Genomic DNA, 22,751 nt, shown 5'->3' on the forward strand with positions numbered 1-22,751 from the left:
GCAAGGTTATCCAAAGTCAGACACTATATTATATTTGATTGTGTTCCATGTGCAGTAGAATTGCAGTGCTTTGTGTACCTTGTATGAAGCGGACAGTTTCTGTGGCTGGGACAGAGTCAGTTATTGTCCCTCCCTGGATCCCCTCCATCACTGGCCTCCCTTTATTTAAATGGAGGCCAGTTCCTCTGCTGGAGTCACATCCTGGCTTGGTGGGCCGCCCCCTGTGCCAGTTCTATAGGCCTTTTTTTAACTGCTACAATCATACAGACATTGAACATGTCAGCAGACACCTCATCTATTCACCTCATTTGTTCACGGTTATCTACTTTGGAGTCACTTACCAGCCTGCAAAATGTTCTTATATTTAATTTTTTCTTGCTGCCAGGTCCTTTTATGGCCAGACAGGTTTGTCCTTTATGAAGGACAGAAAGATAAAATAGATAAAAACGTTACATGAGGAAAATAGATTAAATGACACATTGTGGATAATTGTTTGAACCTAATCATACTCTACATTTCCTGAGTAACATGCACCTGCTTGTCACTCTTAAAGTATACAACAGTTAGTGGATTTGAAAAGTAATCCTTTAATTGTAGCCTAATTATGACAGTTCCAGTGGAGCACTGTTTATTAATTGTACAGTTTTTGACTACTTACGCATTGAGCCGGTCGGCTATTGTCTGCCAGGCTCTCTCGCGTTCTTAATTATGGCATTGGTTTTGCCTTTTTTCCTTATAATATCCTTAACTTCGTCAGAGAACTCCGTCAGGAGCTGTTGTTCAGCGGCCGTGACGTAGGACGCGCGACTTTTATCCATTTCCCCATCGGTGATTCTGTGAGCGATCGCGAGGTCTGCTTCAGTATGCCGTGCACACGCACTTATCCCAACTATCTTCACCTGGCTTAACCTAGCCGCACCTTCTCATCCTGGCTCAGCAAACGTGCAACCAATTAAGCCAGGATAGGCCGCGCAAGCTAGGTCAAGCTGGGCTTGTTTAATTATCCTGGATTTCTTTATTCTGGTTTCGTGTAATACCCCTCAGGATTGAGAAAAGCTGCTTTTGGTTGTTCATAACTTTATTTGAAATTCATATAAATGTTTCCACCACATTTCATGTCTCACACTCATTCCTTCTGTGGAAATTTACTTTTCGTCATCATTTGGGTCAAAGTTGCCACAGAAATATTTTATAACTAACAAAATTATTTAAAGTTTTACACAAATTTTACAAACAATTTTCTCAGGAAGTTTAAAAATGATATTGATAAAATAGTACCTTTTTCATTGTAGCTTTGCTCATACCGCCTATCTATCTATCTATCTATCTATCTATCTATCTATCTATCTATCTATCTATCTATCTATCTATCTATCTATCTATCTATCTGTCTGTCTGTCTATCTGTTAAATTCTGAGTTTGCGCAGTGAGACCTTGGTGTTCTTTTTTTAAAATAAAGCTCATTTCCGTTAAAGTCTTCGCAGACGTCACGCGTTTGGTTAGATATAATCAATAAAATTCGTGTAGTTTCGCTTAATATAATTAAATGGGCCACAGAATGCATTACATGCTGTTACTGAGAATGATTTCCTATTGTAACTTCTAAAGTTTAGAAAGTCTCGTCGTCGTGTAAACCTCTAAATATTGTGAAAGGTGTGCTGCAGTCGCTTCCTGTCCGCGGTCAAAAATAACGGAAACATTTCCAGGACCGCTCGGTGTCACCTTGTTTGTCGTCCGTGTTCAGCCTGCCCGCTGCTCGGCGCGGACTCTGGGATGCTGCAGAGATGGAGTTGAAACGCAAAAACAGCAAAGTGTCGGATAGAGTTTGAAACAAAGGGAGAGGGCTTGGCGTTAGTTCTCCCAGTGAACTGACTGCCGGATGGATTTAAAGTGATTTTAAGATTAGGAAGAAATCAAAATAAGCTGGTAGTCGCCATGAAGCTGCTGAAGCCGAGCTGGGTGAGCCACAACGGTAAGCTTGTGCAGGAATCTGTTGGACCAAGTTGGGCTTTTGTTGTCGGAGGGGGGGACTTGTCAAGGAGGCATGTTGTTGGTGATGGTGGTCGATACTTGTTTGACTTGTTTTTCCACTTAAAAGTCACTTGTATCCGCGATATTGGTCAACAACTGGACTATTTGTTGTGGTGTTCTGTAATTTTTAACCTCACTCTTGTTTTCCCAAATGCATTAACACTGGCTAACCTAGCTAGCTAGTTAGCCCCCTCCCCGGCTAGCTCGGATGCCCTGACGGCAGCGAACTTATCCGCCAAATGACCCACGTCGAATTACCCCAGATTGTCAAGTTGATCAATATTCTTTTCAATTTTAGCAAACGCGTTGAGTTTTTGTGACAGATTGACATGAAGCTAAGACGTGTCTGTTATTAAAAACCTCAAAGATGTCACTTGGGAAAGTTAACCGTTAAGGAAATGGCCTGAATTTCAGCTGCAGCTAATACTCTGCGTATTTCTACTTTAGTCATTTACTCGTTTAGTTTGTGAAGTTTCCTGTAGAATTCCACTACAAAGCAGATGTTGGTGGAAGTATCTGAGTCTGAACCAAGTGGGAATACTTGGCTGGAAAACCAACATGTGATGCTGAGATTAAATCAATGACGCCAACTAATGCTTGAAAACACATGTTTGCAGGAATGGGAAATGAGTTGGAAATATGGCACATGTATGTTACTTTAGTCTACCTGTTCATGTGTAAACGAACTGAAATTTAAGCGCATAAATGAATGTGGTCTTTTAAATGGTGCGCAGGCTCTTAGATAAACCCAGATTCTAGCAGATTAACACACCCTCAGGTCATAACTCACCACAGTGTCAGGGTTATGCCACAGCTGTCCTCAGTTAACAGCACCAGTAGTTATCACAGTCATTTTTAATGTTTCTGTATTGATCATTTATTCTTACACGCACAGAGAGATGGAACAGTTCCAGGTTTCTGTCCAGGGATAGAAACTGTGGAAAACAATAGAAGACTCTTGAATTTTCCATCTTTCTCTCCCGTTCCCACTGTTGGAGTTTTAGTTCTGTCTGAACTTTATGAATCTATGAAAACTGTTTTTCAGGCAAACCCATATTTTCAGTTGACATTCATCCAGACGGCACAAAGTTTGCAACAGGTGGGCAAGGTAAGACGTTCCCATCGTTCCCTCCCGTTCGTTCCATCCTGAATAAACTAGAAAACAGTCTTTCCAAGATGTCTCCGATTTAAATGCTGGTGATGGTTTGTTTTCAGGAGAGGACTCTGGGAAGGTGATGATCTGGAACATGGCACCAGTCCTCAGAGAGGAGGACGAGAAGAATGAGAATATTCCCAAAATGCTTTGCCAGATGGACAATCACCTAGGTAACCGGGAGCTTCTACAGATGCATGCAGACATTAACCAGCTTCCAGGTGCGGAACGCTTCCAGATTAAATCCTGGAGATAAGAGATGAGTAAACCGGCTGCAGGTAGCTACATGTTCCCGAGTCCAGAAGCAGATGTCAGGTTTTCTACAAAAATAAAGTTTGTTCACTCTTCAGGTTAAACTGGGCTCTGAATGAACCAGGTAGAGACGTGCTGCGGAAGGAACCCGATGGAGGACATGGCGTGTCTCCTCTGGGATCCGGGAAGCAGAAAAATCTGCTGGATGGGATTTCAGAGACATTCTTACCGCGTTTATAAAATTTAATTTCCTCAGTCTTCAAGATGCCTCAGTTTCCTGCTTCCTGAACTTCAGAGAAAAACATGTTTTATTGCCTCCTCCCTGCCAGACCTCCTCTTTTCCTCCCAGACCTCCTCCTCTCCTCTCAGACCTTCTCCCAGACCTCCTCTTTTCCTCCCAGACCTCCTCTTTTCCTCCCAGACCTCCTCCTCTCCTCTCAGACCTTCTCCCAGACCTCCTCTTTTCCTCCCAGACCTCCTCCTCTCCTCTCAGACTTTCTCCCAGACCTCCTCTTTTCCTCCCAGACCTCCTCCTCTCCTCTCAGACCTTCTCCCAGACCTCCTCTTTTCCTCCCAGACCTCCTCTTTTCCTCCCAGACCTCCTCCTCTCCTCTCAGACCTTCTCCCAGACCTCCTCTTTTCCTCCCAGACCTCCTCCTCTCCTCTCAGACTTTCTCCCAGACCTCCTCTTTTCCTCCCAGACCTCCTCCTCTCCTCTCAGACTTTCTCCCAGACCTCCTCTTTTCCTCCCAGACCTCCTCCTCTCCTCTCAGACCTTCTCCCAGACCTCCTCTTTTCCTCCCAGACCTCCTCCTCTCCTCTCAGACCTTCTCCCAGACCTCCTCTTTTCCTCCCAGACCTCCTCTTTTCCTCCCAGACCTCCTCTTTTCCTCCCAGACCTCCTCCTCTCCTCTCAGACCTTCTCCCAGACCTCCTCTTTTCCTCCCAGACCTCCTCCTCTCCTCTCAGACTTTCTCCCAGACCTCCTCTTTTCCTCCCAGACCTCCTCCTCTCCTCTCAGACCTTCTCCCAGACCTCCTCTTTTCCTCCCAGACCTCCTCTTTTCCTCCCAGACCTCCTCCTCTCCTCTCAGACCTTCTCCCAGACCTCCTCTTTTCCTCCCAGACCTCCTCCTCTCCTCTCAGACTTTCTCCCAGACCTCCTCTTTTCCTCCCAGACCTCCTCCTCTCCTCTCAGACTTTCTCCCAGACCTCCTCTTTTCCTCCCAGACCTCCTCCTCTCCTCTCAGACCTTCTCCCAGACCTCCTCTTTTCCTCCCAGACCTCCTCCTCTCCTCTCAGACCTTCTCCCAGACCTCCTCTTTTTCTCCCAGATCTCCTCCCAGACCTCCTCCCCTCCCAGACCTCCTCCTCTCCTCTCCTTCCAGACCTCCTCCCAGACCTCCTCCTCTCCTCTCCTTCCAGACCTCCTCTTTTCCTCTCAGACCTCCTTTTCTTCTCCCAGACCTCCTCCTCGTCCCTCATGTTGATCTGGTCTTGTGTCTGCAGCGTGTGTGAACTGTGTGCGCTGGTCCAACAACGGTCTCTATCTGGCGTCTGGAGGAGACGACAAGCTGGTGATGGTGTGGAAGCGCGCCGCGTACGTACGAACTCCGTCTGCTGGGTGACTTTTACTGTGGGAGGTGAGCGCTTGTGATTGGTGGGTTTTTTATCTGCAGGCTGATTGGACCGAGCACCGTGTTCGGGTCGAGCAGCAAGCTGGCCAACGTGGAGCAGTGGAGGTGTGTGACCATCCTGAGGAACCACACCGGAGGTACGGCAGCTCCGACCACGAGTCGTCCCCACGTCTCTGGACTCTGAGCTCACTGTTTGCTTGGCGTTTGCTTTGCAGATGTGATGGACGTTGCATGGTCTCCTCATGATGCGTGGCTGGCCTCCTGCAGCGTGGACAACACCATCGTCATCTGGAACGCTCGCAAATTCCCAGGTAGGAATTCCAGATGCCAGTCGGAGCAGGAGGATCGGACACAGAGAGCAAACGTTTCCTTCAGCTGGATTTCCACGTGCTCGACGTCTCCGCTGTAGGTCCGCGGAGGCTTGATGCGCACCTCTCCAGACCTGACGTGCACGCCTGCTTGCAGCCGGTTACCCGCTTGTCAGGGAATTACTCTGTTGTGATTGGTTGGTGTGTGATTATGTATTTCTGGAACTTCTTGCTGTATCCGTGCAGTTAGAGCGGAAGAGAAGCTGCTACACGACGACCAGTTCAGTACAATTTAATATGTCCCATATTCCTTTAATATGATTTTTGTAATTACATAATATTTTACTCTAGTATTCCTCCTACATACTCCTATAATATTTTTATCTTTATTTTCTGCTTCTTCAGTCCTGTGTTTTAGGAATTCTCTGTACTTTTTTTTTTTTTTTTTTTTTTTTTTTATGGGTATTTTGTTCTCCGAGTCTTTGTGGATCTTAGTATTTATGTCTTCTGTTGTATGGTTTTATTGGACAATATTTATCATCTAATGATGTGAATATTCTTACATCAGTTCCATGTGTTCATAAATCTAACCACACGCCGCGTCCGATGCTTTGTTGCTTCACATCCATGTTGCAGTCTCATGAAACAGCCACTTGCTTTGTTTGATGTTGTTCCAGATGTGCAAGGATATAAAACAGAGCATTTAGATGATGTTAATGGTATATACGACAGTGACAATGATAATAACGATGATGGTTAATAGAAAATTTCTCCCCAAGCTCACCCTGCCTCCATGTGAGCGTATCCATTAATGAAGATAAACACCCACACTCACCGGTGATGTCACCACGCTGTGCGCACATACATTATACAGGAAAATAAATAACCCGACATATGGCTCCTACATGCACCATCAATACCGCTTTCACGCTACGGTGCTGTAGGCTACGTTCACACTGCAGGGCTTGATGCTCGGTTCGGATTTCTGTGTGAAATCAGAATTTTTTAGAGTCCGTTCACGTTTCCAAGTAAAGGCGACTCGTATGTGATCTCCTGTATGAACCTGATGAGCACAGCGAGCGTGTGTGTGATGTGTTTGTGGAAGTAAACGTGGGCGGTATCAGCGGAGCGTATGTTTGAAGTCACATATCCATGTGGCCTGGGTCGGATTTGAAAGTCGGGTCTCTGTTCGCTGTTCTGAGCAGATCAGATGCAGGTCGCTGGAGGTAAAAAAGAGACTTCAGCCTGCAGTGTGAACGTAGCCTTAGTGAGTTCAACGCTTCCTCTGTCCTGCTCGGCGGTGGTCCACTTTCCTCTGCTGGCCGCTGCTCGGTGGTCACTGATGTCAATAATCAATAATCAATAATCCGCTCGCTGTATTGGTTTCTAAATCATTTTGGTTAAATGTTGGTTAAAGTAGAACAAGGGAAGCGGTTCTACTCGGGCTGCTGATCGCTGGGTAGAAAGTCGTGCCGTACGTTGTATTGATTGAATTGGATTGAGCAGATCAATATTTAAGTTGCCCCTGATGAAAACTTTGTTCAGTTATTGAAAATGTTTCTGCGTCCAGTCATTGAACGAGCCTGGTGCTCTGTTTATACAGCTGGTTACTACATTTTGGCTTTTTTCTTCACCAGTTTCAGTAATAATTCTAATAAGTAATCAATCATCGGCTTTATAATTCTAGTTATTTACAGACACAGCCACTCCTCCTCCACTCTTGTTTTATCTGTTTACATTTAAATTTATACTCATCAAGTCCATATCCGCTCCTCTATCTGTATTGATCCACGTTTCTGATATAGCAACGACTAGCCCTTCCGTTTTTTCATGAGTCATGCTTTTCTGGTAATATCGACGTTTCGTTTGGTCAGATGCTCGTTGATGAAGACGTTCGATCCTTTCAGTTTCCTTCCTGGTTTTAACAGCGAGGTTTTCTGTTTCGTCATCTTATGACGACGGTTCGATGGAAACCTGATTGCTGTGTCGTCATGGAAACCTGATTTCTGTATCATCAGTTGGGTTTTTATGGCCACATTCAGAGAAAGGTTTAGGAAGGTTGTAAAGTTGCAGATCCTGGTCTCAGAGCATTGGGGTTCGGGTTGTGTCTCCTCAGAGATGATCACCTGCCTGCGAGGCCACACCGGGCTGGTTAAAGGCCTGACGTGGGACCCGGTGGGGAAATACATCGCCTCCCAGGCCGACGACCACAGCCTGAAAGTGTGGAGGACGATGGACTGGCAGATGGAGGCCAACATCACCAAACCCTTCAGCGAGGTAGCGAAGCTGTTCACCCGGCTTTCATTCATGTTTTCATCTGTCCGTTTCATGGATTTGGTTGGAATTGTGTCCTCTCTGTCAGTGCGGCGGGACGACCCACGTCCTGCGTCTGTCCTGGTCTCCGGACGGTCAGTACCTGGTGTCGGCTCACGCCATGAACAACTCTGGTCCCACGGCTCAGATCGTGGAGAGGGACGGCTGGAAGACCAACATGGACTTTGTGGGCCACCGTAAGGCAGTCACTGTGGTGGTAAGACAGATGTAGACTGGTTTTCAGCCTTCAAATCCCCGCCAGCATGAACACCTTCCTCTGACTCATCTGGTGTCATTGTAGAAATTCAACCCAAAGATCTTCAAGAAGAAGCAGAAGAACGGCAGCTCTCCGAAGCCCAGCTGTCCGTACTGCTGCTGCGCCGTCGGGAGCAAAGACCGGTCTCTGTCCGTTTGGGTCAGTCCAGCCTCGCCTCCATCCTTCTCCATCTGTTTGTTTACCAACTGAAAGTTGGTCTAAAGTTTGTCTCCTCCCGTCCAGCTCACCTCCTTGAAGCGCCCTCTGGTGGTCATCCACGACCTGTTCGACAAATCCATCATGGACATTTCCTGGTGAGTTCAGGTGTCGTGGGATGTTCTGCGTTTGCTGTTTCTCTGACGTGTTTTCAGCTCTGAGAGAAATGTGTGTGTGTGTGTGTGTGTTTCAGGACTCTAACAGGTCTGGGGATGTTGGTGTGTTCGATGGACGGCACCGTGGCCTATCTGGACTTTTCTCTGGATGAACTGGGAGATCCACTGAACGAGGAGGAGAAAGTAAGCTCACATGATGGTCCATGTAACTTTTATGTTCTTTTGTTTTTATTTTTCTGGTGGAAGACGATTTAATAAACCAGAGAAATCACAGATGCTGTGACGAGGCCTCAGAGGAACCACTTTCCTTCTGGTGTTTTAGATTTTAAATAACCTTAATATCACAGTGTTATTGGTTGCCTGGCAACCAGTTAAAATATCTGTAGGTCGTTTATGGAAACTTGCACTGACTTACCAACATCTTCGGAAATTCTCCCGGCCAAGTACGAGTTTTTACATAAGCATCCTTTTTTCAGAATACTCCATCAAGTAAAGTATAGAACAAGCTAGTTAAGATTATCTACGTTTTAAATTAGATTTATTTTATAAAAATCAAACAGATTAGCTTTTTAAATGTTTGTGTCTACATTAAAAGGCAGTAACATCTATCTGACTGTAAGCCAGTCTGTCATGCAGATGAAGATGTCTGACCATCCTCTTCCTCTCGTTGAGGAGTTAAGGATCGTAACAGGATCAGCTGAAGCAGATTTTTTTCCTTTTCTTTTGATTTCTGCATCAATTAAAGAACAAACTCCCAACTGATTATTCCCAAACTAGAACTGACCTCCAGGTGTGTATTTTCCTCTTGTTATGACTTCGTCCCGTCGATGCAGTAACTATCTGCTGGTCGGGTATTTTTTAACACGTAACAACAGAAACAAACTTCTTGGAGTCAGAATCAGAAAAACTTAATTATCTGCAGCTATCTGACTAATCCCAGATGGAAACGCCTGCATCGCCATGCTCCTTAAAATGGTGACATAAAAGGAGAGAAAAGGAAAACAAAAGTTCATTTTAAGGTAATTGGGATTGTAAAGGTGTGCAGTTAAGTTGCTGGCATGACCCTAAATCAGAGGTACTCAACCCTGGTCCTCAAGGCCCCCTATCCTGCAGGTCTTGGATGTCCGCCTCCTGCAACACACCTGATTCAAATTAAATGGAGCTCTGACAAGATCTGTACAAGTCTGCTATCGACCCATTAGTTTGGGCCAGGTACGCTGCAGTAAGGAAACATCAAAAGTCTGCAATACTGGGGTTGGGAATCACTCAAAATGATCTCCCAGACCTGCACAATGTGGATCTGGATCTGCCAGGGTCATTTAAAAAAAGCCAAACTGATCCTGGCAGATCCACCCACCACACCGAGAGTTCAGGTCGCTTCTTTCTGGATACAGACAGCTGCTGCGGAGACGCAGGAGGCTGCTGCGGAGACGCAGGAGGCTGCGGCTGCTGCGGAGACGCAGGAAGCTGCTGCGGAGAGACGCAGGAGGCTGCTGCGGAGACGCAGGAGGCTGCTGCGGAGACGCAGGCGGCTGCTGCGGAGACGCAGGAGGCTGCTGCGGAGACGCAGGAGGCTGCTGCGGAGACGCAGGAAGCTGCGGCTGCTGCGGAGACGCAGGAAGCTGCTGCGGAGACGCAGGAAGCTGCTGCGGAGACGCAGGAAGCTGCTGCGGAGACGCAGGAAGCTGCTGCGGAGACGCAGGAGGCTGCGGCTGCTGCGGAGACGCAGGAAGCTGCTGCGGAGACGCAAGAGGCTGCTGCGGAGACGCAGGAGGCTGCTGCGGAGACGCAGGAGGCTGCTGCGGAGACGCAGGTGGCTGCTGCGGAGACGCAGGAAGCTGCTGCGGAGACGCAGGAGGCTGCTGCGGAGACGCAGGAGGCTGCTGCGGAGACGCAGGAAGCTGCCTGCAGGACTCTGGTGGCTCCAGGGGATATTAAAGGTTCATGAATAATTCTTTACCCGGATCCTCCTCCTATGTTTTCCCAATGTACAGAACAGCATCCACCAGAACATCTATGGTAAGAGTCTGGCTATAACCAGCACCGAGGCCCAGCTCTCCACCACCATCATTGAGAACCCTGAGATGCTCAAGTACCAGCAGGAGCGGCAGAACTCGGCCCAGGCCAGCGCGGGGGCGGCCAGCGTTGGACCCGAAGCCTCAACCCCCAAAGTCAACAGCGTGATGAACGGAGAGTCTCTGGAGGACATCAGGAAGGTGAGGAACAGCCGAGTAGGACAGGATCAGGAGCAATCATCAGTTCAATCCAGCTTTGTCTGTTAGCTCTTTAAAAGCCACAGAGGACCAACGGGCATAAAATAAAAGAATATGTATAAGAAAAATATAGAGGAGTAAAAAAAAAAGAAATGACTAAATCAACATCTCAAGGCGTTAAAGGCTGAGAGGAAGAGATAGGCTTTAAGAAGGGACTTAAAATTAGTGAAGAGGCTTGGCTGTCATCAGGATCAGATGTCAGAGATGAGAGCTACATGTTCATCATGTTTCTGCTCTGTTGGTGTTCTTTCTTCGTCTTCCAGAACCTTCTGAAGAAGCAGGTGGAGACGAGGACAGCGGACGGGAGAAGACGGATCACCCCACTTTGCATCGCCCAGCTGGACACGGGGTAAGGAAGCATAAAACCTTCATCACGATCAACCCTACACAAACCTTCAGCAGCCTTCTGTCAGAAAAAGACTCGGTGCGTTTGTTTTAAATAAAGAGCTGGAAGACCGCTCTGTCAGCAGAAGATGGAGTCGTGAAAGTTCCTGCTGCTGTGTTGTCTTAAACTAGATATGCGATGTGGACACGTCAGCTCGTCGACCGCAGAGGGTTAAACAAGCTGCTGAAACAAGGACGGCCACAACGGACCAGAACCATGAATGAAGTTCATTTAAAACAATTTATAAAAAAAACTATACACAACAAGATGAAAAAATTAATAATTTGATGAAATCACATAAAAAAATATTTAACATTTTTATATCATTTAAATTGAGGTAAAGGCCAAGGAGAAAAGTTTGATCAAAATATTGCTGAATATGAAAAACTGAACTGTCACACACATGTCGAGCAGTAATGGAAAAATATGCTTGGACCACCTTTAGCTTTGATTACAGCGGTTTGTTTTGATGATGAAGAGTCCAACCACGGTACAAAGCCTTCTCCAGCACATCCTGAAGATCCTCCATGGGGTTCAGGTCTGGACTCTGTGGTGGCCGATCCATGTGTGAACATGCCTCCTGTTCCCTGAACCACTCTTTCACAGTCTGAGCCCCATGAATCCTGCACTGAGCCATCAGGGAAGATGGAATAACCTGCTCATTCAGGATATTCAGGTATCAGCTGACCTCATTCTGTGGACACATAATGTTGCTGACCCTAGACCAGAACCTAGACCTGATCAGCTGCAGCAACCCCAGACCATAGACTGCCCCCACAGGCTTGTACAGCAGCACTAGACATGATGCTGCATCCCTTCATCCTCCTCTCTTCTTACTCTGATGCTCCATCACTCTGGACCAGGTTAGACCTGGACTCATCAGACCACATGACCTTCTTCCATGGCTCCAGAATCCAGTCTTTATGCTCCCTAGCAACCTGAAGCCTTTTCCTCTGGTTAGTCTCACTGGTTAGTGGTTTTCTTCTGGCTCCACAGCTGTTCAGATCCTTGAGTTCCTTCACATTGTTCATGTGGAAATGTTCTAACTTTCACTATTAAACATGGTCCTGAGTTCTACTGCTGTTTTTCTTCCATCTGGCTCCACCAAACGTTGAACCACCGATCACCATCATTCAGGATGTTTTTCTGACCACGTTTCTTCCTGGAAGACGATGGTTCCAACCATCCTTCCAGTTTTAAGGATGGTTGGACATTTCTGAACCTGGTTCTAGTTTCTGCTTCTCCTGAGATGTTTCCTCTGCTTGATGATCTGACTCTTCTGGACCAGACTAACATCTTCTCCATGACCAGGATGTGTCTTTCCTCATGGTTGTTTGAGACATGAGAAGCTGCTCGTTGCATCAGTTGGGGTTAAAGTTGCAGCTGGAAGACGATCACCCAGCAGGAAGGATCCGATGGGAGGCTCCGACATGTTAGCTGAGGTACATCCAGGTGGGGACTTTCCTCTGGCCAGACTGTGTATATAAGGAAACATGAACATGTGATCCTGTCGTTCTGTCAAGTCTAAACCAGGTTTTCCATCGTCTAGGTAGAGTTTAAAAATCCACGTGTTGGAGTGAAGGTTGCGGTAAGGTAACGTTTCACTTTCTGGGACCGGAGACGTGTAACGGTTAACCTGGATCCTGGTTGGTTGGCCTCCTCTAACAGGTCTGTGGATCCTCAAAGGATCTGCTAAATAAAATGTCAAAATCAGTTTGGAAACAGACGGGGGTTGGGAATAGGCCTGTCACCATAAGCAATAATAGCATGGTAAGAAAAAATGAGTGTGATAAGTTTGCCGGCTGCGATATTTTTATTTATTTTTATTTTTTTTTAGGTTTTTTAGGTTTCACTGTGAAGTATCCTGACTGAACGCTCTGGTTTCTTGCAGAGGGCTCTCTCGTGTCATACTTGACAGCAGCATGTTGCAGCACGAGACCGTGGTGAAGTACTTAACCTGTGCGAGCTGGTATCCTGCATTTGTTCACAGGCCTGCCAACTCTCGGCTGTGCGCATTTGAGTGGCTTCTTATGCTAAACCTCCGATTTCTTACTCTGAAATACACATCAATCGGCTATTCGAGAGGTTCGGAAGGATTCCGAGTGGGCCGCGTAACTTTTGGGCCGGTGTTCCAGCATGTGTAGAACAGTGCAGCGTGTCGTCGCTGCAGCTTCTTGTCGCTGCAGCTTCTCGTCGCAGCAGCATGTCGTCGCAGCAGCTTCTTGTCGCAGCAGCTTCTTGTCGCAGCAGCGTCTCGTCGCTGCAGCATGTCGTCGCAGCAGCATGTCGTCGCAGCAGCTTCTCGTCGCTGCAGCTTCTCGTCGCAGCAGCGTGTCGTAGCAGCAGCGTGTCGTAGCAGCAGCGTGTCGTCGCAGCAGCGTGTCGTAGCAGCGTGTCGTCGCTGCAGCGTGTCGTTGCAGCTTTTCGTCGCAGCAGCGTGTCGTCGCAGCAGCGTGTCGTCGCAGCAGCGTGTCGTCGCAGCTTCTCGTCACAGCAGCGTGTCGTCGCAGCTTCTCGTCGCAGCAGCGTGTCGTCGCAGCTTCTCGTTGCAGCAGCGTGTTGTCGCAGCGTGTCGTCGCAGCAGCGTGTCGTCGCAGCGTCTCGTCGCAGCAGTAATGAGGGGAAATATTTCAGCTTCATAAACAGCAATGATGCACAGGTTTTTTTTCTAGTTTTTTTAAATACAGTGGTACTAACTGGCAGTTTTGCTGGTTTTCCCTGTCTGAGCCACATGTTTAATATTTTTTAATATATTTTTTGAAGAGCAATTTTGTTTACAGAACAGAGACATTATTTTCTATACCTATTGTTTTTTGTTTGCTTTTCATTCATTGTTAGTGAGAGTCCGTTCTATTTATTGTTTTATTTAAATTTTCTTCCTGTTCCGTGTAAAATGTTCTTTAGAAATTAAAGTTTATTGATCTTTGAAAGAGGTTACTTGTGCATCAGTACAATGTTATGTCATTATATTAGTTGAAAATGGTCTCATTATTGCTTTGAGCAATATTATCGCTTATCGCGATCATTTCTGAGAAAATGTATCGCACAGCAAAATTTATTGCGACAGACCTAGTTGGGAAGAATCCAGGACCAGGGTTTTTATAAACCAGTTAAAAAATCAAGACCAGTAAAGACCTTCCAGTCAACCTTCGGTCTAGTGAAGGATGAACGGTGTCCGTGTCTTTCTGCAGGGATTTCTCTCCAGCTCTGTTCAACAGCGTTCCCATCCTGCCTTCTGGCTCCTCCATGTCCAACCAGCTCCCCCCACAACTCAACTCCGACTCCAGCCCGGGACCCGTGTCCTCTCTGGGGCTTCGGCCCAGTCAGGACGCCATGCTCACCTCGCCTCCACCCAACAGCACCAACAAAGTCCTGGAGGACAACAAAGAGGGGTAGGAACCTGGCCCATGTCCATCTGGGCACTGATATCCTCCACTTCCTGTTTATGCTGATGTTCTTCTTCTGTGGTTTCAGAGCGAAGCCCACTCTGCTGCTCACTTCTGCCTCCAAGATTGAGCCAATGAAAGCTCTGGACTCCAGGTTCACAGAAAGGTCCAAGGCCACCCCGGGGGTCATGGCTGCCATCTCCTCCATTGCTGGACTCACACCTCTGGACAGGTGGGTGGATGAGAGGATCAGCTGATGAAAACATGGAGGTCATACGAGGTGAAGCTGAATGTTGCCTTCTGTTCATCCAGCAGGCCAAAGGACAGCATCTCCGCGCTGAAAGACATCAAAACCAAAGAAGAGACGAGCAGCGACAGCGAAGACAAGATGGCCGCCATCAACAAGAACCTGGCATTTGGAAAAAGGAAACCCGAGCTGCTGATGGAGGGAGGAGAGGTGGTGGAGAAAAGAAAGAAGGGACGGCCAAGGAAGGACAAGATGACCGCTGCTGTCCCACAACCTTTCACTCAGGTACAGAAGGATGGATGGATGGATGGATGGGTGGAAGGGTGGATGGGTTGAAGGATGGAAGGGTGGATGGGTGGATGGTAGAATGATCGAGCCTATAACTGACGCCCATATTTTTTGCCGTATCCTGTTAAACAATATAAATGTTTTTTTAAATTTCCTCTGAAAGTCTGTAAATGATAAATTGAACAGTATGACGCATAAAAAGACACCAGTAGGATTTAAGTAGACTCACCTAAATTTATCATTAATAAACTTTTTATTCTGAACCAGGAACCTGCTCGTACAGCCAGTGTTTCCCGGCACCCCAACCTCTCAACATCAACTCCCACCATCCCTTTTTTTTCATTGAGTTATTTTATATTCAGTTATCTTATTTTATTATTCAGGTTTTTATGTTTTGCACCAGAGAACAGCAGGAATCCTGGAGCAGAGGAAGAGGAGACAGATAGAAGCAACGGCTTTAAATGTGTGCAAATATACACTACCGTTCAAAAGTTTGGGGTCACTTCCCTATTGAATCCCATGGCAAAGTGACCCCAAACTTTTGAACGGTAGTGTAGATTTTAATGTTCATATGGATGCATTCATACAATAAAGTTTACATCTGTAACATCACAATTCTGAAGGCATGGCGGCTTTCATTTAGCCGTGGCGGGGCGCCGCTGGCATTTACACGTAGCGGAAACCCAGGCATGTGTGCAGGACGGCGGGGTGAGAGAAGTCGCTTTCAGTCCGACCAGCAACTGAGGCGACGAAGAAAATCCCAAGTAGATGCTTAAAACACCGCTGTGATGGTTTATAGTTCGTGATACACACATTTTATATCCTACGGAAAACATCTCGGGTTACATCGAGTATATCCGATACATCGCCCGGCCCTACTGGGATGATGGATGGATGAATGGATGAGTGGAGCGATGATGGAGTTATAATGAAATGATGTATGGTATCAGCAGCAGAGGTAACTGGATGTTTTCTCTTCTTCCTCCTCTTCCTCAGATAACTCCTCCCCCGGACCGGGAGCCCAGCAGGGCGGTGGCTCCTCCTGCTCCTGCAGTTGTTCTCAAACTGCCGACACCGAGCACGCAGAAGGCCTTCAGTCTGCAGGTCTGCGCCATCACTTTCACCCTAAAACCTACAGCAGCCAACTGGATTCAACATCGATTCATTTCCAGCTAACTGTGTGACAGCAGCTGTTTCTCTTTAATAATAAAAACCTTCTCAGATTAACATTTTATAAACCACTGCTTGCATTTACGGGACAATCAAACTCAGTTACCTGGGAGTAATCAGATTACTGTAATAATCTGATACATCTACATGCATTTCTGAAACACCAGAACAATCTGGTGTTTCCCAGATTCCCAGCCAGGAACGCTGTGTTGGAAACACTCAGGACTTTTTAAATGTCCTGATGAAGCTTCATCCAGCGGAGTCGCTCTAAATCTTCCTAAAGTTAACATCTCGTGTTGATGCTAACAAAACCTACAAAGAAAACTGGATCCATTTAAAACCGGAATACGACTCAGAAATTCCTACAGTGACGTAGATTCGGCTTGTTCAGCTGTGCGCGTTGCCGTGACGACCACGAGGCTATGAGCTAACACGGAGAAATCCTCCGTCTGCTGAGAGAATCTAAAACTCTCATCTCTCGGTCTGATTTCCAGGTGGTTGGTGTGTTTTCAGATACGTGCACTCTGTCCTCTGACCAAAGCATGTGAGTGTGCACGTGTGTGTGCTCTCTGTGTGCCGTGATGAGCCTTTCAAATTTATTTCAACGTACATACGTGCTTGGTGACATCACTTCCTGTTGTTGTCTATGGTGGTGCCATATGAGAACTTACGGTCTTAGCGTTAGCTGCTAATGTGAGAGCCCGCGGTATTAGCGTTAGCTGCTAATGTGAGAGCCCGCGGTATTAGCGTTAGCTGCTAATGTGAGAGCCCGCGGTCTTAACGTTAGCTGCTAATGTGAGAGCCCGCGGTATTAGCGTTAGCTGCTAATGTGAGAGCCTGCGGTATTAGCATTAGCTGCTAATGTGAGAGCCTGCGGTATTAGCGTTAGCTGCTAATGTGAGAGCCTGCGGTATTAGCATTAGCTGCTAATGTGAGAGCCCGTGGTATTAGCGTTAGCTGCTAATGTGAGAGCCTGCGGTATTAGCATTAGCTGCTAATGTGAGAGCCCGTGGTATTAGCGTTAGCTGCTAATGTGAGAGCCTGCGGTATTAGCGTTAGCTGCTAATGTGAGAGCCTGCGGTATTAGCGTTAGCTGCTAATGTGAGAGCCTGCGGTATTAGCGTTAGCTGCTAATGTGAGAGCCTGCGGTATTAGCGTTAGCTGCTAATGTGAGAGCCTGCGGTATTAGCATTAGCTGCTAATGTGAGAGCCTGCGGTATTAGCATTAGCTGTTAATGTGAGAGCCTGCGGTATTAGCATTAGCTGCTAATGTGAGAGCCTGCGGTATTAGCGTTAGCTGCTAATGTGAGAGCCTGCGGTATTAGCATTAGCTGTTAATGTGAGAGCCTGCGGTATTAGCGTTAGCTGTTAATGTGAGAGCCTGCGGTATTAGCATTAGCTGTTAATGTGAGAGCCTGCGGTATTAGCGTTAGCTGCTAATGTGAGAGCCTGCGGTATTAGCGTTAGCTGCTAATGTGAGCAGTAATACGCTGCATAATACTTAACAGGTGAATGTAATCCACACTGTTGAAAACATCTGAATGTGACATCAAGAGAAGCTGATTGGACAGAGGTGACAAAGGGAACCAGGTGTGTTCATATAAGTTCTCGCCGAACCTCAGTAAGTCACGCGGGAGTAGGGGTATGTTACCAGAAAAGAGAACGTATAAAAAAACTTTATCTTCAAGTTTTATGAATCAATATTGGATTTATTTTATTTGAATCGATTTATTTCAGTAATGTTTTTAACCAAAACCTAAAAACTAGATCAAGGTTTTTAAAAGGGTGAAAAATGCTGCCATTACCTCAGTTCTGTATCAGGGGAACCGGCGGTTCTGGAGGATCCAGATCTTCCAGGGCTTTTTATCCAGTTGCATTCCCAGATGGGAATTCCTCCCTCCACCTCAAACCAGAAGTTGTTTGTGTGCAGGTGAGCATGGAGCCGCCGGTGTTCCTGGAGGTGGAGAACGAGGTGTCCGTGGTTGCAGGTTCCAAGCTCAGCCAGCTGCGATGCTCCAGAGACGGGCGGGACTGGAACGCTCTGCTTCCCAGCGCGGTGGTCGTCGCTGCCGGAAGCAGGTGGGAACTGTTTCCTTTCCTTCCTCACAGTTTGAATCAGATGCCAGAACCCCCTCCACCCACCACGTCACCCCATGCAGCAGCGCCGCTGGCTGCCGGTTAAAATCGCATCGTAGGCCATCCATCACCTGCCCCCTCCCTACCTGTCCGCCCTGCTTCAGACCAGCACTCCTGGAATCCTGGAATCTTCCGCTTATTGCTCTTTTTTTATCCTTGTGTGTTTTGAAAGGTGCTTTACACAAAAGTATTATTTTTAGGTTTGGATCTTTTAAAAGTGGTGCATGAAAGATTGAGTGTAGTCAGAATTGATTTTCCCTCATTAATTACTTTATTAATTCTCTCCGTTTTTAATAATTAGTTTTAATTTCCCTCTTTTTTCCATAGTTATTTAGTCTCCTTTGATTCCTCTGTTTTCATTTTTTTTATAGATTTGTTCTTTTTCATTTAGTTTCCCCCTTTTTTCTAAATTTTTTAGAATGAGTTTATTCTCCTTTTTTATTATTAATAATTTTTCCCCTTTTTTCTCGATTTATCCATGAATTTATTTTCCCGCCCTTTATTCAGGCGTCGTGGCGACCTCATCCGTTAACCCTCGAGTTTCCACATGGGTGCGTTCTGCCTCGTTGGTGAGATTTAACGGCACACACTGACCTTGGCTGACCTCGTTGGTCTGTTAGTTTATTGTATTTTATTTTACTATAAAATAAAAGCTTTCAGTTTTCATTCCCTGGGTTAAGTCGGCACACCTGAAGGATGTTGGATAAAGAAAACCTTGATGGACAACGTGGACCCAGCAAAGATCCAGATGATTTCTACCTGAATAAAATGACCTTCATCCACGTTTTCTGTCCCTCCTCTTCCTCAGTGACATCCTCGCCGTTGCCTGTGAGGACAGGATGTTGTCGGTGTTCTCTTCCTGTGGGCGGCGGCTCCTCCCAGCCATCCAGCTGGCCACGCCAATCTCAGCCCTGCATTGCTCCGCCCACTTCGTCATGGTTCTGACTGCTGGTGCGATGCTGTCTGTCTGGTCAGTCCGTTTTTCTGATCTTGTTTTTCATTCCGAGCTCATCTGAGCTGATGTTGACGATGAATCCTGACATGTGGTGTTTGTCTGCAGGGACGTTCAGAGGCAGAAAGCTCTGGTGAAGAATGAATCCCTGCTCAGCATTTTGTCTGGTGAGACTGCAGAACATGGCGGCTGTGTGATCATGTGACGCTGGATGTTTAATGCCCAGATAATGATGATTTTATTAGATGGTGAACACTGTCATCATCAGAGGTGGTTTTATGGTTTCCAAATCCCATCAGACCATATTTCATTCCCAGTAGAAGATCGCCAACCTGTCAGAGGATGAAACTCAGACATTTTACCATGTGGTGGAAAATATGAGCTGAAAGTTGATAGTGAATCTGATGCAGCAACACGTCTGGAAAAAGTAGCTTCAGGGTGATGTTCAGCATGGTGTAAAAAGTAGCTTCAGGGTGGTGTTCAGCGTGGTGTAAAAAGTAGTTCCAGGGTGATGTTCAGCATGGTGTAAAAAGTAGTTCCAGGGTGATGTTCAGCATGGTGTAAAAAGTAGTTCCAGGGTGATGTTCAGCATGGTGTAAAAAGTAGTTCCAGGGTGATGTTCAGCGTGGTGTAAAAAGTAGCTTCAGGGTGGTGTTCAGCGTGGTGTAAAAAGTAGTTCCAGGGTGGTGTTCAGCGTGGTGTAAAAAGTAGTTCCAGGGTGGTGTTCAGCATGGTGTAAAAAGTAGTTCCAGGGTGGTGTTCAGCACGGTGTAAAAAGTAGTTCCAGGGTGATGTTCAGCATGGTGTAAAAAGTAGTTCCAGGGTGGTGTTCGGCATGGTGTAAAAAGTAGTTCCAGGGTGATGTTCGGCATGGTGTAAAAAGTAGTTCCAGGGTGGTGTTCGGCGTGGTGTAAAAAGTAGTTCCAGGGTGATGTTCGGCACGGTGTAAAAAGTAGTTCCAGGGTGATGTTCAGCATGGTGTAAAAAGTAGTTCCAGGGTGGTGTTCAGCATGGTGTAAAAAGTAGCTTCAGGGTGATGTTCAGCATGGTGTAAAAAGTAGTTCCAGGGTGGTGTTCAGCACGGTGTAAAAAGTAGTTCCAGGGTGATGTTCAGCATGGTGTAAAAAGTAGTTCCAGGGTGGTGTTCAGCATGGTGTAAAAAGTAGCTTCAGGGTGATGTTCAGCATGGTGTAAAAAGTAGTTCCAGGGTGATGTTCAGCACGGTGTAAAAAGTAGTTCCAGGGTGGTGTTCAGCATGGTGTAAAAAGTAGTTCCAGGGTGGTGTTCAGCACGGTGTAAAAAGTAGTTCCAGGGTGATGTTCAGCATGGTGTAAAAAGTAGTTCCAGGGTGATGTTCAGCATGGTGTAAAAAGTAGTTCCAGGGTGATGTTCAGCGTGGTGTAAAAAGTAGTTCCAGGGTGATGTTCAGCGTGGTGTAAAAAGTAGTTCCAGGGTGGTGTTCAGCGTGGTGTAAAAAGTAGTTCCAGGGTGGTGTTCAGCACGGTGTAAAAAGTAGTTCCAGGGTGGTGTTCAGCACGGTGTAAAAAGTAGTTCCAGGGTGGTGTTCAGCGTGGTGTAAAAAGTAGTTCCAGGGTGATGTTCAGCACGGTGTAAAAAGTAGTTCCAGGGTGATGTTCAGCACGGTGTAAAAAGTAGTTCCAGGGTGATGTTCAGCATGGTGTAAAAAGTAGTTCCAGGGTGGTGTTCAGCACGGTGTAAAAAGTAGTTCCAGGGTGGTGTTCAGCATGGTGTAAAAAGTAGTTCCAGGGTGGTGTTCAGCATGGTGTAAAAAGTAGTTCCAGGGTGGTGTTCAGCATGGTGTAGCATCTCTTCTTCTAACATGTCTGGAAACATCTGGGAAGTGAGGAGACCAGTTGCTGGAGTTTTAGGAGAGGAATGTTGTCCCATTCTGGTCTGATGCAGGATTCTAGCTGCTCTACAGTCCTGGACCTTGGTTGCTGGATTTCTGCTTCCATGATGCTCCAGATGTTGTGTATTGGTGAAAGGTCTGGACTGCAGGCAGGCCAGTTCAGCAGCCGGACTCTTCTCCTGTGAAGCCATGCTGCTGTGATGGATGCAGGATGTGGTTCAGCATCGTCTTGCTGAAATCTGCAAGGCCTTCCCTGAAAGAGACGTTGTCTGAATGGGAGCAGATGTTGCTCTAAAACCTCCATGTACTTTTTAGCATTGATGGAGCTTCACAGATGTGGAAGCTGCCCACGCCATAGGCACTAATGCAGCCCCATCCCATCAGAGATGCAGCTTTTCACCTGTCCACTGATAACAAGCTGGATGCTCCCTCTCCTCTTTAGTCTGCAGGACACGCCGTCCATGTTTCCACAAACTAGTTCACATCTTCATCCAGGTTTCCACTTTGCCTCAGACCATTTTAAATGAGCTTTGGTCCAGAGAAGACGGAAGAAGCTGGTTCTGGATCCTGTTCACATCTGGCTTCTTCTCTGCATGATGGAGCTTTAACCTGCATTTGTGGGTTTCAGGGTGAACTGTGTTCACAGACAGTGGTTTCTGGAAGTCTTCCTGAGTCCATGCAGTGGTTTCCAGTAGAGAATCATGTCTGCTTTTAATGCACAACATCACCAGCATCCAGCCTTGTCCCATGCACACAGAGATTCCTCCTGATTCTCTGAATCTTCTGATGATGTTCTACACTGTAGATGGAGGATCTTCAAAGTCTGAGGAACATTTTTCTGAAATTGTTCCAGTTTTAGATCCAGTTTGTCTCAGATTGGTGAAGCTCTGTCCATCTTTCCATCTGAGAGACTCTGCCTCTCTGAAATGCTCTTTTTATATCCAGTCATGTTACTGATCTGTTGCCAGGTAACCTGGTTAGTTGTCAAATGCTCCTCCAGGTGTTTCTGGTTTGTACCAGGTACATTTCCAGCCTTTTCTTGCCAGTAACAGTTTCAGAGATGGTGTTGCTGTTAGGGTGTAAAATGATCCAGTTTTTTGTCTTTAGGTTTTGATACCACAGTGTCTCAGTCTCTGCTGACTCAGCAGGGAGTTCCAGTCATCGGACTCTCCAACGGGAAGTCGTACTGCTTCAGCTCTTTGTTGGAAACATGGTGAGGAACCGATAAACCCAGCCGATCATTGCTGACTTGATAAAGATGATTAAACTTCTGTTACTCTGCTCTGTTTCTCAGGACTCTAATAGCAGATAAAGGAGACTCTCTGGTCCAGTGTGCAGACTTCAGGAGCTGCCTCCCTTCCCATGATGCACCTGTGTCCTCGGGGCCGCTGGCTGTCATGCAGGGTCGTAACCTGAAGTATGAGTTTCATCTTTGTTTTTTTTTTTAACTTGTCCTGTCCAGCATCATAGCAAGCTAAATGATAATCTGGTTGCTGTATCGTGCTGAACAAATTTGCTCTGCCAAGGGGAGGCCTATGGGTAAGGCTCCTCTTGATAATGTGATTCATTTATTTATTTATTTACTTTGAATTACGGAATCTATGTAATCTTGCTGGACCTGACCGGAGGGGACAGAAAAAGATGGAAAATAGCAAAAAGAGCAAAAGGGAAAGAAGAAAGGAGACAAAAAGATCACAGACAGAAGGAAACGACCCTTCAATCCACACCATCACCAGACAACAAACTGTTACACCTGTACATGA

At 46.5% G+C, this 22,751-nt stretch overlaps 1 protein-coding gene across 2 annotated transcripts in view; it reads left to right on the forward strand.

Moving 5' to 3' along the window:
- The first annotated feature begins 1,720 nt into the window (after positions 1-1,720).
- Positions 1,721-22,751, forward strand: part of LOC121649013 (protein HIRA) — a 29,482-nt gene continuing 8,451 nt past the window's right edge. The window contains exons 1-22 of one of the 2 annotated variants that reach the window (XM_041999547.1): positions 1,721-1,972; positions 3,077-3,139; positions 3,247-3,357; positions 4,945-5,035; positions 5,115-5,209; positions 5,288-5,383; positions 7,497-7,657; positions 7,743-7,910; positions 7,995-8,108; positions 8,193-8,263; positions 8,359-8,464; positions 10,276-10,497; positions 10,818-10,903; positions 14,131-14,331; positions 14,414-14,557; positions 14,638-14,857; positions 15,857-15,964; positions 17,961-18,109; positions 18,975-19,136; positions 19,227-19,285; positions 22,096-22,201; positions 22,283-22,405. In XM_041999547.1, coding sequence (XP_041855481.1) covers positions 1,936-1,972; positions 3,077-3,139; positions 3,247-3,357; positions 4,945-5,035; positions 5,115-5,209; positions 5,288-5,383; positions 7,497-7,657; positions 7,743-7,910; positions 7,995-8,108; positions 8,193-8,263; positions 8,359-8,464; positions 10,276-10,497; positions 10,818-10,903; positions 14,131-14,331; positions 14,414-14,557; positions 14,638-14,857; positions 15,857-15,964; positions 17,961-18,109; positions 18,975-19,136; positions 19,227-19,285; positions 22,096-22,201; positions 22,283-22,405 — 2,693 coding nt within the window. In that variant the 5' untranslated portion in view covers positions 1,721-1,935. The remainder of the gene's footprint in view (positions 1,973-3,076; positions 3,140-3,246; positions 3,358-4,944; positions 5,036-5,114; positions 5,210-5,287; positions 5,384-7,496; positions 7,658-7,742; positions 7,911-7,994; positions 8,109-8,192; positions 8,264-8,358; positions 8,465-10,275; positions 10,498-10,817; positions 10,904-14,130; positions 14,332-14,413; positions 14,558-14,637; positions 14,858-15,856; positions 15,965-17,960; positions 18,110-18,974; positions 19,137-19,226; positions 19,286-22,095; positions 22,202-22,282; positions 22,406-22,751) is intronic. The other variant, XM_041999548.1, reaches the window with a different exon arrangement.

The sequence above is a fragment of the Melanotaenia boesemani genome, chromosome 11 (genome assembly GCF_017639745.1).
Source record: "Melanotaenia boesemani isolate fMelBoe1 chromosome 11, fMelBoe1.pri, whole genome shotgun sequence".
Classification (NCBI taxonomy): Eukaryota; Metazoa; Chordata; class Actinopteri; order Atheriniformes; family Melanotaeniidae; genus Melanotaenia; species Melanotaenia boesemani.